Raw genomic sequence first — 15,359 nt, 5'->3', positions numbered from 1 at the left:
CACCATGAGCTGATCCATTCAACTGTGATCATTGAGGAGTCCTGATCTCTAATGTACTAGTAATGAAACTCAGTAGTAAGTACTGTGTTTTGATTGGAATGATTTGAGAAAAAAATAATTTGTAGTATAAAATTTAATATTTGTTTGTATTATTAATTATTTTTTTATTTTACATATATCACATCACAAAAAGTATTACAGTAATTATTTTAAATAAACTCTTATCCAAAACTAAATACCTTCTGATTTTTTTTCCCCTTTTCATAATCATGATACGTTTTATTATTTTCAAACCAATGACAGTATTCAAAACCAATATATATATATGTATATAAGAAATATTAGAAATAACATCCAATTAAGTTGTGATCTAGAGAATAAAAGTTAAATTCATACAACTCCATTTTTCTCATAATTTAACATTTGTTTTGGCAGTGCCACGTTATTGTAAAATACTACTTCGACAATGTCATATTACTACTGTAAATTACTTCTTCGAGAAGCGTAATTAATTACTCTACTCCTCCATCTTTAAATCCATACTTTGTACAACATTTAATATGATATTATTATAAATTATCAATATGTTAGTGGTACAATTCATGAATACATTTTTGGAGTTTTGAATATATTATTATTTATCCCCGTTAAAGAAAGATGTGGCGGCTTATCCCTTGAATAATTTGTCCCATCGTGTTGTCAAACTCAAAATTCAAGTCTCTTTCAGAGATTGCGTGTTATTGTGCAGTGAACTCTCAACTCAAAATCGACCTTAGTGACAAAATTCATGCCTTTTCTTGGGTTCTGAAGATTGGACAATTGGGTCTAATCCAAGGAAGCTGACATCTGGGGTCTCATAATCCCTAACACGTGGAATGGAATTAGACAACGACAAAAGCAAACGAAGGATAGATGTAGGCTGCACACTGGTTTGTCTCACGAAGAATGAAGAGAATTAGGCCAGCAGAGCAATGCACGAAGACAAAAATTTGCTTAATTTATGTTTCAATTTGTGGAAAATTTCAAACACAACAATAAATAATTAATTGATACAACATCTTGATTTCATTTGTTAAATACGATGGAGACGCGGAAAAGGCACAACAAAAGTTTGCTAATACGAGATGGGCGTGATTAAAGGTGCATTTGTTATTATTAAGAATAATGAGTATATATATACACACGTTAACAATTGGTATAGTTCATGGAATTATGAAATGCTTAATCAATCAAATCAAACTAAACACGTCACGAAAAAGACAAAGTCCGGTTAAGTATTATTTTAGGAGGAGGGGCAAGAACGGTTGTTTGAAGGTTCGTGGTCAAGATTTGGCAAATAAAAAAATTTGTAAGATTTAATTGCATCTTGTATATCGTTTTTCATATTATGTGTGGAGTTCACAAAATTTTATTTTATAGGTACACGTTGTTAAAAGTGAGTTATATCGTGTGTATACAAAATTATAGTTAGCGCATTTTGTATAAAATCGACCCGAACAATTTTTCGGGCAACTGTTCGGGCCCTGTACATTATTTTAATTCTCTACCTTTAATTGTTTTTAATCGGCTTTTCCACTGTAATATGTAAGCATGTCGATGAGTAGGTTTTGGGTTAGATTTTTTTTTTAATTCAGATTCAAATCTATTAAATTTATTTTGATTCAAACCCCAAACCCAAATCCCGACCTTTATTGGTCTGAATAAGTAAACCCAAGCCTAGATCCTTATGAGTCTGGATATTTTTCTAAACTTACATTGAATAACTAAAATAAAAATATTTTGAAAATATATAGAGTTAAAAAATAACATATATACCATCCAGTTATTATTTTCAAATAATAAAATTAACATTTAAAATGTTGAATGCAATATTATGAATTCAAAGAAAGAACTATTATCAAGTAAAACTATTTATTTTCAAAACCTTATCTACATCCACATTGAACATTAGATTATTATTATTATTATTATTATTATTATATGTGTGTGTGTTATTTATACATGGGTGTGAATAGAGCTTAGTTTAAATTTAGGTCTAGATCATAAAAAATCAAATCCTATCTAGATTATTGACTCTCTTATAAGGTTTGGATTTAACATATTAAATCCAAACTTTATCCAGATATATTGAGTATAGATTGAATTTAGATAAGATGTGATTCATTGATATGCATAGTATTGCACATTAAGTGTACATTAAGTCTCTTGGTATACGGAGAGAATTTCATAATGTTCAAAGTCAGTGAATTCTATTTCTTTCGAGCCATTAAAAAATGAATCTTGCTCTCTTTTAAGCGTAAAAAATAACTTATATTATGTGTGATTATGTTTCTTGAATGCTTTACGGGAACAAAGATGTAAATTACTTCTCAATTATCGCAAGATGACGAACGAATTAAGTTACTTGATACTCATATCAAGTTTGGCTCGATAAGAGTTCATTCAAATTTGATTCGCTAATTAATAAATCAAACTTAAACAGCATTTTGTGTCCGATAAACTTTCAAATTCGATGCAATTAGTATGTGAAAAGTTCAAACTATTCGAGTTTGGTTCGATGAAATCTTGTTCAATTTTGGTTGGTTTATACCCCTATTTTCAATTGAACAAAATATTTGATTAGGGCTCTTTAAGTCGACGGTTTCATAATCAAATCAATTGCACTTGAGTATTCAATTGTGTTAAGTAAAACCAAATGGCCTGAAACTCAATCAATCAGCACGTACAGAGGACCACGCATGATTGCCAACTCAATCATGAAGCAGAAGAAATACTAGCCAAGACTGTGCCCTGTACGACAACCCGCTACTCCATCACAACCACTTATTTCCCTACACATTTGTGCATTACCATTCAAATATATTCAACCCATGGTCCCAAAAAGACATTTATTATTTTCAATCAAGAGATAAACAAGTTATCCCTGGGACAATTTGTCCCACTGGGATGTCAAAATTCTAGTCTCTTTGGAGAGATTGCGTGTTATCGTGTAGTGAATTCAACTCAGGAGTGACCTTAGTGACAAGCCCTTTTCCTGGGGTCTGAAGAAGAAGGAACAATTGATCTGAACCAACGAAGCTGCCATGCGGGTCTAAAAAATTGCTAACACGTGGAATGGAATTAGACATATAGACAAAAGCCGAAAAAGGATAGATGTTGGCTGCACATTGGTGTGTCTCGTGAAGAATGGAGAGAAGTAGACTAGTAGAGCAAGCATAAAGACAAATTTTGCTTAATTTATGTTTAAATATGGGATGCATTCCCTTTTATCCCATGTAGTTTGGTGTTTTATTACATAATTTTTCTATAGTTTAAAAATTATATATAATTCATTTTCATGATTTGGGTTAATGTGTTATGGTTAATTTTTCAGTTAAAACTAATAGTTAATAGTAAAAAGTCAAAATCAAATTAATTATTTGAAAAATTTACCCTTTCATTACTTCCTTTTTTTTTTACCTCCAAACATAAAAAAGAAGAAATTGAAATAAAAATAGATAAATAAGAAATAGAAAATACCATTAAACATTTAGTACAAAAGCCTATGATGATATTTGTCGTAAGAAAAAGATTTGGTATTTTTGTTTCTTATTTATTTGTTTTATATTTTCCTTCCATCATTTTTGTTTCTTGTTTATTTATTTTTTATTTCCCTTCCATCTCTTTTATGTTTGGAGAAAATGATTTTGTAGGCCAAAATATAGGTTTTAAAATCATCTCTTCACTTTCGAGAGAGAGAGAGAAAAAGAAGGAAAAAAGAAAAAAATAGTGAAATAATGGATTTGTCAATTTATTAATTTGATTTTAACTTTTTTATTATTGATCATTGGTTTTAACTGAAAAACTAACGGTGACGCTTTAATCAAAATCATGAGGGGGTTATATATATATATAGATATTTATTTATTTATTTATATAAATCAAAGGAAATTATGTGATAAAGCATCAAATTACAGGGCAACAAAAGGTAATTTATCCTTAATATGTGAAAATTTCAAACACAAGAATAAAGAATTAATTAATACAACATTTTGAATTCATCTGGTAATTGTGATGATGACGTGGAAAAGGTCCAACAACAGTATGGACATGATTAAACGTGTATTACGTTGTTATTAAGAATGATGTGTGCGTAAACACGTTAGCAGTTGGTATAGTTTATGAAATTATAAAATGTTTAATCAATCAATTCAAAATAAACACGTCACAGAAAAGACAAGTCCGATTCAGTGAATTCTGTACGCTCCATTATTTTGAACGCTCTACCTTGAATTGTTTATAGCCGGCATTTCCACGGTAGATGCCTTGAGTGTACAATTAGTCAATGATTAAAGCCAGTGAATTACATTTTACCTCCTGCAATTTGATATTTTACCACATAATTTCGTATAAATTTATATATATATATATATAAAATTCTCTTATGATTTAAGTTAAAGTACGGTCATTAATTTTTCATATAAAATAACGGTCAATAGTAAAAACTTGAAGTCAGCTAATAAATTGACAATCTCTCTCTCTCTCTCTCTCTCTCTCTCTCTCTCTCTCTCTCTCTCTCTCTCTCTCTCTCTGGGAAGAGAAGAGATGATTTTAAAAACTTATAATTTGGGTTACAAAATCTTAATTTTCTCCCAATATAAAAAAAATAAAAAAGATGGAAGAGAAATATAAAACAAATAATAAGAAACAAAAATATCAAATCTTTTTTTGCTACAAGTATCGTTATAGGTTTTTTAAACCAAAATTTTAATGGTATTTTCTATTTCTCATTTATTTATTTTTATTTTTTTTTGTTTGGAGGAAAAAAGAAATAATAAAAGGATAAATTTATTAATTTATTAGTTTGATTTTAACCTTTTACTATTAACAATTAGTTTTTAATGAAAAATCTAACGGTAACACTTTAACCCAAATCATAAGAAAGTTATATATAAAATTTTAAATTTTAGGAAGTTATGTGGTAAAACATTAAACTACAGTGTAAAAGATAATTTACTCTAAATTAAACTTGAACAGCGTCTTGTGTTTGATGAACGTTTTAAATTTGATGAAATTTATACGTAAAAAGTTGAAACTGCTTGAGCTTGATTAAAGTGATTTGACTCGTTTATTCTCACTTATACCCCTATTGAGGCTCTTGAAGACAATTTACTCACCGTTTCACCATCAATCAATTGCACTAAGTACAATTTACTTAACTGTATTAAGTAAAAATAAATGCATACACCGGAAACTTGTCACCGAACCCAAATAGCGTGAAAAACACTCAATCAGCCCGCGCATACGACTACTACACTCAATCATGAGGCGGAAGAACATACTAGCCAAGCACTTTTCCCCTCTATAAAAGCCGTCTACCTCATCACAACCACTTGTTTCCCTACGCCTTTTTCTTCAGAGCTCAAACACAACATTGATTCAACCCATTGCCCAAAAAAGACACTCAAGCGAGAAAAATGAACCAAAACAGAGATGGGATTTCCTCCTCTTTCTCATGCTTGCCTGAAGGCTGCGTGTCCAATATCATATCTTTGATGGCATCTCCCAAAGATGCAGGCAGAGCATCTCTGGTTTCGTGGGAATTCAAGTCTGCTTCGGAATCTGACACCATTTGGGAACAATTCTTTCCTGCGGATTATAAGGAGATCATTTCAAGCTCCGCTAGTCCTCCCCTTAGCTGCGCTACCAAGAAAGAATTGTTCTCTCATCTTTGTCACTGCCCAATTCTCATTAATGATGGCACAATGGTAATCTCTCTTAACTCTTCTGTAATTGACAAGTAGTAGAAGCCCATGTGATGTTCCTCGTGTTAGAAAGGTGTTTAGGTTCTCAGGTTTCTCTGCAGAATCCCCCACCCCCTTCCCCTGTTCCTCCTTCAACTTTTGAGCTGAGTTTTGAAGAAATTATCCATTAGAACCTTTGAAAATGTGTGGAGCTTTTTAATCTGGATGCATTGATAAGTTAAAAATGGAATCAAGAATCCCAGATTAATTTTTTGTCTCTCTTTTGTGGTTTGTGCTAACTGCTTCAAAGTTTTTGTCGATTGAAACTGCACAGCCTTTGCAATTGTACGAAGCTCCTTGATCTTGAGATACCGAAAAGTGAAAATGAAATCTGGATTAGTCTGTCAATCTTGTGTGTCTGTTATAATTTGCAGCTTCCTTTTCTAAGCAAATCTGAAACAAGCCTGTTTCTTTTATCATGATTTTCTGTTTCCTGTGCCAACTTGATTGAATGCTTGCTTGGGTTACTGAACACAAAAATATTTGACTGTTTTGGAGTAGAGCTTTTGGCTGAGCAGATCTACTGGAAAAAAATGTTACATGCTGTGTGCAAGGAAGCTTGCAATTGTATGGGCAGATGTTCCTCGGTACTGGAAATGGACACCCTTTCCTGAATCAAGGTATATCTGTTTTCCATCAGCATTCTCGATTAATTTTACTTCATTTTATTATTCTTTTTTTTTGAAGGGGATCAACAGTGGTTACCCGCTTTCCCCCTTGATGACTTGAACCCGTGACCTAACACAGGTGAAACGCCTTACCGCCTGAGCTGCACTTTGATGGCGGCATATTGAATCGAGTTCTTGGTGCTAATTTGTCAATCTTGAATAAATTGATCTTCAGGTTTCCTCAGGTAGCTGAGCTGGTACATGGTTTTTGGCTTGACATTCAAGGCCAGATGCCGACTCGTCTGCTGTCTCGGAGGACTACTTATGCTGCCTACCTTGTGTATAAAATTACAGAATGGCCATATGGGCTGACAAAAGCTGCAAAGGCCTCAATTTCTTTTGGAGGAGGCAGCAGCACTAGTGGTGCTAGCTTTGTTGTTGAGCCAGAGAACAACTCTGTCTTCTTGGAACCACTCCCGTTCTGGCATTATTATCCACCTGGGCAGGATGAGATTGTTGGTCGCTTTCCACGGCTGAGAAAAGATGGATGGCTGGAGATTTCTCTGGGGGAGTTTTACAATGATGAAGGTGATGGTGATATTGAGATGCACCTTTGGGAACCTGATGCTCTTGACTGGAAAAATGGCCTCATCATTCAGGGGATTGAGATTCGTCCTTGGGTTGATCTGTGATACTCTGATATCAAATGTTTGTCAAAATTACATATGTTTAGCATGTGATTGGTTGCATAGAAAATTCATATGTAATTCTGGCTTACTTAAGATCATATCACAAGCATTTAAGTTGAATTCCAGGAAGTCGGGAAGGGAAAAGTGTAATCACTGCAGATCATGATACAAATTATTATGTATTGTGAATTGTGTAACACTTGTATCTGAGAACCTCTTACTCTGTTATCAATGGTCTATAATCTCTTTTATAGATTAATCTTTGGGCTTCGTTCATTGACAACATATCTATTCCTCTTTCTTGTACATTTTGTTAGAAGTGGAAATGTATTTTCCATTTGGGAAGATCGGTTAAAATTGGTTGCTACAATCTTTTGATTACCAAAAACACATAATATGATGCAAAATGGCTTTTAGGTGGGACTTCATATTAATTCTCCAGTTAATCTTTTGATTACCAAATGGATTATTAAAAGTGCAGCTAGAGAACTGAAAGGTTTAGAGTACAGGGGGTTGGAAAGATTTATATTCAGGAAAGTATATCCCAAAGAATTTTCATTTCAGTGGGCACCATAGGAATTCAGTGTTGGGAACAGTCTGATGGACAATGCAGTGGCTCTCAAACTTGCTACGATCAAAGCAAAGGGAACAACAGTGGAGGAGGATTGAAGCAAGACATGCTAATCTTTAACTTGGGCAGATATGTGTCAAATTTCTTTTTTCATCTGAATTTGATAAAAATTCCAGATTTGCATTCAACTTTGTGAATGAGACATCAACCGTCAAAATCTTTTGTTAATTCAACGTAAAAAAAAAACCCTTAATGAAATGGCTGTCAGCTTAAAGAAAATGTACTACAGTATGGGTCTGTTTGGTTGGAAGTAAAATGTTTTCCTTGGGAAAATATTTTCCGTGGAAGTAATTTTCCATGAAAATCATTTCCCTTTCATTATTTTCAGGTGTTTGGTTAGCTTATTGAAAATATTTTCTTACTTCATTTTTCTGGTATTTGTTTAACTTTTGAAATATTTTCAATTTTATCTCTATCTTTACTTTCTACACATTATAACTACATACTTCTTCCCATGCAAAATAAGAAAATTTATCTCATTGTTTAACTTTAAAAATTTTTGGAGAAATGTATATATGAATAAAAAATATCTCCTTAAGCAATAAATAAATTGCTGGCCATTTAGTGTCAAATATCAATCACATGCAATGCTTATTGTGACATATATCTTGCACTCTCACTGCTAAAAGTTTCTCTAGAAAAGAATGTCCATATTATACATAATTAATTACTAGCATAGGATGAGCAGGATGAGGTTTTTTTTTATTTTGAATATACTAGGGGGAGGGTTGGGTGGTACGGGGGAGGGAGTGTAAGGAAGAGGTCTTGGGTTCGAGTCCTCCTGTTTACACTAAAAAAAAAAGAAAAAGAACATACTACAAGATATTTTCAGTAAGTTTGGGACATACTACAGGCGGGATGCATGCATTTCGGAAAACAACTTCAGTAAGTTTGGAAGGGAAGTTGTTTTCCATAAGATGAGTGAAAATATTTTACATAGGAAAATGTTTTCAGTAACTTTTGTGCAACCAAACACGGGAAATTAGGAAAATATTTTCCTGAAAAACATTTTCACCCGAAACAAACGGACCCTATATGTTAGCAGAAAAAGGCAAAGTAAAGTTTCTTGAGAATTGTAGCTTGAACTAATATGCAGTCAAACTAATATGATAGCTTTGGTTTGGTATAGATCCTCATACAATTAGATGGACTTTCAGAATCAAGAAAGCACCAGGCACTCTAGTTGAATACTTTTGAATCTATTCTTATGGTTTTTTTTGTTTGTGAATTTTACATTTGAGGCCTAGCGTAAAAGAAGGGGGATGTTGGCTGTGTAGGAAAATTTTGTCACGAAAAATAAGAACCATTGACAACACCAAAGCACAATTTTAGCAATTTGGTTTTCTAGGCCATTGAGCATTGCCTTTTTCTTTTTCTTTTTCATTTTTTTTGTTAAACATCTTTTCTTGTTTTCGTGAAGCTAGGATCCTTTGATTTTTGATAACTTAATCTGGGATTATGTTTCAGTTAAACCCAATAATGTCGTAAATTTTGATCCAATATACATGGAGAAATCCATGCAGGTGCCTAATTGCCTCACATGCCTTTGATCATTTCATGGCACCTTCAAAAAAATGCCATGTACGTAGATGTTTGAGTAGAGCTTAGAAGATCATATCATAATGGCGACTTCATCAGGCCCAAAAAAATCCTCGTCGGACGCTAGTCGGCCACCGCAGGCCGTAAAATTTGCACGTAGGACGTCAAGTGGCCGTGTTGTGAGCCTCTCCCGGGACGATGAGATAAATATGGCAGAAGAATTTTCAGGTTCAAGTGACTTTATGAATTATACAGTACTCATGCCACCAACGCCGGACAACCAACCTGGAGGATCATCAAATGCCGGTGCCTCGGGCGACAAGCCTGACGGGCCTAGCCCCTATGGCGCGGCGTCTAGGTTTCGCAATGAGTCACAGCGGGTACGAATGAGCAGTATTGGGAGCGAGGACGAAGGGAATTATGGTGGAATTGGTGGCGGTGGTGTGGGGAATGCGAGTGGAAAGTTGGAGAGGAGGATGTCATTGATGAACTCTAGTAATAACAAATCAATGCTGTTGAGGAGCCAAACTGGTGACTTTGATCACAATCGCTGGTTGTTTGAAACAAAAGGAAAGTATGGGATAGGAAATGCTTTCTGGCAAGAGGATTCATATGATCAAGATACTGGTTTAGGCATGTCTGATTTTTTGGACAAGCCTTGGAAGCCGCTTACCAGAAAAATCAAGGTTCCTCCTGGGATTCTCAGTCCTTACAGGTGCACCCCTCTTCCTTTCTTCTACCCCTTTCTTCTGGAGAATTGATGGCTTGATTATGATGTTTAAAATGTTTTGTTTAAGTCTCGAGTCAAGAGTAGCCGCACTAAAATGGCATGAAAAACTTGTAATTTACTTTCTTCATTCTTTTCCTTTTCTTTTTTTATGAGGGGACACATGGAGGTTTTTTTTGGATTGCGTGGTAAATGGTTTCGGGTACAAATTGCAGGGTTGCCTTGTTATTTCAAGGTGTCCTTTTTGAACTAGTTATGCCTTGAAATCATGGTTCAACCTGCCAGTAAATCATCCACAAAGGGATGAGACTTGGCAGTAAAATGAGCTGAAACTCACTGCAAGTCTTGATCAGATGAAAAATGACTTTGGCAAGTCTTTAACTCACATAGTAAATTTTGCTCATGGTTGGGAATCATTATCGCCTTTACCTAATCACTCCAAGGTATTGAAAAAGAGTGAAATAGTTTTGACACCTCCAAACCAGTAGAAATGAGCAAAGTTTCCATTATTGAAGAAAGCCCACGATGGTAAAGTCTGGAGTGAGATGGAACGTACAATCTGGAAGGACTTAGATTCCAAAAGGCATTCAAGAATGGTCAGGTTTTAATGGGGATCATGACCCCAATTGCGATAATATAACAGCAAAAATAGCAGGCCTAGAGGGATTGAGAAACACTTCCTGGTAAAATTTTTTGTGTGAGAAGCTTGTACCATTTTCCTTCCACTCCTTTCTCCTGGTCGTCCTACCACACTGCTTTATAAAACAACTCGACAAAGAAAAAGCTGTTGGCTCAAGTCTAACCAAAATTTTGTAAATACAGGTTATTGATAGTGGTCCGTCTAATAACACTCTTCCTCTTCCTTGGATGGCGAGTACGAAATCCTAATCGAGAAGCAATGTGGCTATGGGGTATATCCATTGTATGTGAGATATGGTTTGCGTTCTCGTGGGTGCTTGATATACTTCCCAAGTTCAATCCTATCAACCGAACAGCTGACCTTGCAGCCCTAAAAGAGAAGTTTGAGTCATCTTCTCCCTCCAATCCCCATGGCCGATCTGACCTCCCTGGCATTGATGTGTTCATCTCAACAGCTGATCCTGAAAAAGAGCCTCCTCTGTTTACTGCAAATACCATCCTTTCCATCCTTGCAGTTGAATATCCTGTTGAGAAAGTCTCAATCTACATTTCAGATGACGGTGGTGCCATACTCACATTTGAGGCCATGGCTGAGACTGTCAACTTTGCTGAGGTCTGTATGAAATTGAGCATTGCATCTACTTGCTTTCTGGGATACATGAGCATGTAAGATTGCAGATACTATTGCCTAAAGCCTCTGATGCACGTAGAGCCAAATATACTTATACGAAACATGCTAGATAAACATTGTTGTCAATTTAAAGAAATGCATGATTTTCTTGTACTTATTTCCTTTGCATGTGCACAATACACAAGCACAAATCCAAAAATATAGAGAACTTGCTAAAGGATGAAACATTTTTCTCTCTCATTCTCTTCATTCGAAGATTAATGAATCTAGTAATGAACATGCACTATGGATATGCATGTCCAGATACATTTTGTATCGTCCTGAAGAGTTTTTAAATTCGACAGGTTTGGGTACCGTTCTGCAGGAAGCACAATATTGAACCAAGGAATCCAGAGAGTTACTTCAGTCAGACAACTGATCCTACCAAAAACAAGAAGCGCCCTGATTTTGTTAAGGACCGCCGGTGGATCAAGAGGGAGTACGATGAATTCAAGGTCAGGATCAATGGTCTGCCTGAAGTTATACGGAAAAGGTGTGAATTGTACAATTCAAAGGAGAAGAAGCTAAATGCAGAGACAAATGGTGCTACAGATAAGGCCAATGTTGCCAAGGCCACATGGATGGCAGATGGAACTCATTGGCCAGGAACATGGCTCACACCAACAGCTGATCACTCAAAGGGTGATCATGCCGGAATTCTGCAGGTGGCCATGTAAAACTTTTCTACGTAGTTATCTTACAGTAAATCAACCATAGAACACATTTTGCACGTTCAGTTTCAATACATCTATTGATAAGCAAATAGAGAGACAGAAAGTGTACAAAAGAGATTAAAGAGGAAGTTTCATATGCAATCAAACTGTTTTCAATTAGAATGCAGAGACAGTAATATGTCACACATGACATGAAGTTCTAACCATTTCGGTGGTTTCTTTGTTCTCAAACTCCCGATTTGATAGCTATCTTTTATTCTAAGAGGAACTCCTGATCTATACACTGCCTATTAAAGTCAAGTCACGTATAATTCACATAATCTTCCTTCCTACAGATAATGAGCAAGGTGCCAGAACATGATCCTCTAATGGGTCATCCAGATGAAAAGAGGTTGGACTTTAGTGGTGTTGATATACGACTTCCCATGTTTGCCTATGTCTCTCGAGAGAAACGACCAGGCTATGATCATAATAAGAAGGCTGGAGCCATGAATGCCTTGGTCAGAGCTTCTGCAATTCTTTCCAATGGACCATTTATTCTTAACTTGGACTGTGACCATTACATCTATAACTCTATGGCAATGAGGGAAGGCATATGCTACATGATGGACCGTGGTGGTGACCGTGTCTGCTATGTACAGTTCCCACAAAGATTTGAAGGAATTGATCCCTCAGATAGATACGCAAATCACAACACTGTCTTTTTTGATGGTAAGATTATTTCAACTAACTTTCCATTGGATAAGTTTGTAAGGACATAACTAGAGTTCATTTTAGCTCAAACACGTTTTCTATCCTGATACTCTTCCAGTATAACCGTCTAGTATCCCTTCCATGTCCTTTCGAGTTAAGCATTCAATCCAAGTTAACAAAAACTGCATAAAAACAAGAAGAGGAAACTTCTGTAGGTTTACAATTCTGTCTTGAGACTTACATGAAACCTGAACTAGACCAAGAAAATGTATATCAATTAACACTAAACAAACTTGATGGCAAATACACATCAAAAGTAACAAGTACTATCTTTATGCAATAAAGTTCTGTAACTGTATGCATTTGGATTCAGTTCCTATAAGTCAAAAACTAAGAAAATAGAAAAACAATATGGCTTTTGTAATCAATATATGATTTGTAAGTATATTAAATCAGCTTTATGTGCTTAAGATACTTGTGATGCATGCAATGGTTTTCTTCCAACAAGTGTTACCTTACGATGAATCCAAAGATAAAGAGGCATTTCTCCAAAAGGTAAAATTATGTCCCCCCATAAGAAAGCTTTAACGTAAGAAGGCAGAGATCCAGCTCATAATTCTATTATGATGATGAACTTCTTGATAAAAAAGGAAAGGCATGAGAGTTAAAACCTCATAGATGAATTGAAAAGCAACACAGAAATAAACATGATAAGAACCAACCTGTAGAAGCTTTATCCCAGTGGAGGCTTCATTTTTCATGATGTCTTAAACTCGTAAAATTCTATATAAGCAAACAAAATATCAAAAACTGTAACTCTGCATGCATCAGGGAACATGCGGGCATTGGATGGTCTTCAAGGTCCAGTGTATGTTGGAACTGGTTGCATGTTTCGTCGGTATGCACTCTATGGATTCCACCCACCACGGGCAAATGAATACTCGGGCGTGTTTGGACAAAACAAGGCTCCATCTAAAAAGGTTAGGTCACAAGCTGAGGAGGATGAATCGCAGCCCCTGACAGCACATCCTGACTTGGCCGTGCCAGAGAAGTTTGGGAATTCCACTCTGTTTGTTGACTCTATAGCAGTGGCTGAGTATCAAGGAAGACCACTTGCTGATCACATTTCTGTAAAGAACGGACGGCCTCCAGGTGCACTGATCATTGCACGTCCCCCTCTTGATGCTCCAACTGTAGCTGAGGCTATTGCCGTTATCTCTTGTTGGTAATTATATACTCAGTTTTGCCTGTTAGACTATCATTTTTAACAACACTTAGCAGCCTCTATTTACTCTTGCTGCATATAGATTCTTACTCGTGGACAATGGAAAATTAGCAAATAGAACTTTTTCTTCAGCAGATCAAAGCGCATAAAAAGAACTAGTTTCAAGTGTATATGTACACTGTATGTGAATGCAGGTATGAGGACAAGACAGAGTGGGGAGACAGAGTAGGGTGGATCTATGGATCAGTGACAGAAGATGTGGTCACAGGTTATCGTATGCATAATCGTGGATGGAGGTCTGTCTATTGTATCACAAAAAGAGACGCTTTTCGTGGCACTGCACCTATCAATCTCACAGATCGTCTACATCAGGTACTTCGATGGGCAACAGGTTCAGTTGAAATCTTCTTCTCCAGGAACAATCCCGCTCTAGCAAGTCCGCGCCTCAAATTCCTCCAACGTGTGGCATACTTCAATGTTGGAGTCTACCCTTTTACCTCCATATTCCTTGTGGTCTACTGTTTCCTCCCAGCTTTGTCCCTCTTCACTGGGCAATTCATTGTTCAAAGCCTAAATATTGCATTCCTCTGCTACCTCCTTGTCATCACTGTCACACTCACTCTCATTTCACTCCTTGAAGTGAAGTGGTCAGGTATTGGCCTCGAGGAGTTGTGGCGTAATGAGCAATTCTGGGCCATTGGTGGTACTAGTGCGCACCTTGCAGCGGTGCTACAGGGACTCCTCAAGGCAATAGCTGGTGTTGAAATTTCATTCAAATTGACAGCAAAAGCTACTGCAGAAGATGAAGATGACATCTATGCCGATCTGTATGTTGTCAAGTGGACAAGTCTATTTATAATGCCCCTAACAATCATAGTGGTCAATCTCATTGCTCTAGTACTTGGAATTTCAAGAACAGTTTATAGTGTAATTCCACAGTGGGGTAAGCTGTTTGGTGGAGCTTTCTTCAGCTTCTGGGTGTTGGCCCACATGTATCCTTTTGCCAAAGGATTGATGGGAAGAAGAGGAAGATTGCCCACCATAGTTTATGTCTGGACAGGACTTCTTTCCATCACTATCTCATTGCTTTGGATTACCATCAGTCCTCCTCAGGGTGCTACTGCAAGTGGCCCTAGAGATCTGAACCTTGATTTCTTTTGACCTAAAGGTTTTGATCTGTTCTAGTGCTTTATTATATCCCCTTTAACCTAAGCAAATTTCGCTTATCTTGCTCTCTGGTTCGTTGATCTCTCCTGCAATGCCTCCAGTCTCCTCTTAAAGATTTTTGTAACCCTAACCGGTCCAGTTGTAAGGCGTACATATCTTAGAGAAATTCTGTCTTCTTAATTGTGCAGTGTGCCCTGATTTTTCTTTCTTTTGTTGTTTTTAGTTGGACCACTTCTAGATGGTATTAATCAAGTATTAGTTCTCTTCAGAGAATTATACAAGCATCCTAGATGCATATAGCCTGTTGCTTCGTC

The 15,359-nt window shown here is 36.1% G+C and overlaps 2 protein-coding genes across 2 annotated transcripts; both read left to right on the top strand.

Moving 5' to 3' along the window:
* Positions 1-5,366: 5,366 nt before the first annotated feature.
* Positions 5,367-7,363, top strand: LOC113764698 (putative F-box protein PP2-B12). The gene is made up of 3 exons (XM_027308666.1): positions 5,367-5,747; positions 6,285-6,403; positions 6,627-7,363. Exons 1-3 carry the CDS (start codon positions 5,457-5,459, stop codon positions 7,081-7,083), a joined length of 867 nt encoding a protein of 288 aa, XP_027164467.1. The 5' UTR covers positions 5,367-5,456; the 3' UTR covers positions 7,084-7,363.
* A 3,259-nt stretch (positions 7,364-10,622) lies between these two features.
* Positions 10,623-15,341, top strand: LOC113764479 (cellulose synthase-like protein D1). Its single transcript, XM_027308393.1, has 5 exons — positions 10,623-11,229; positions 11,592-11,951; positions 12,296-12,671; positions 13,485-13,878; positions 14,073-15,341. The coding sequence occupies exons 1-5, from the start codon at positions 10,876-10,878 to the stop codon at positions 15,037-15,039; spliced, it is 2,451 nt and encodes an 816-aa protein (XP_027164194.1). The 5' UTR covers positions 10,623-10,875; the 3' UTR covers positions 15,040-15,341.
* The last annotated feature ends 18 nt before the right edge of the window (positions 15,342-15,359 follow it).

This window comes from Coffea eugenioides, chromosome 3 (assembly GCF_003713205.1).
Source record: "Coffea eugenioides isolate CCC68of chromosome 3, Ceug_1.0, whole genome shotgun sequence".
In the NCBI taxonomy this organism is placed as follows: domain Eukaryota; kingdom Viridiplantae; phylum Streptophyta; class Magnoliopsida; order Gentianales; family Rubiaceae; genus Coffea; species Coffea eugenioides.
The sequence above is the reverse complement of the archived record's forward strand: the minus strand, read 5'-3'. Positions and strand labels throughout refer to the sequence as shown.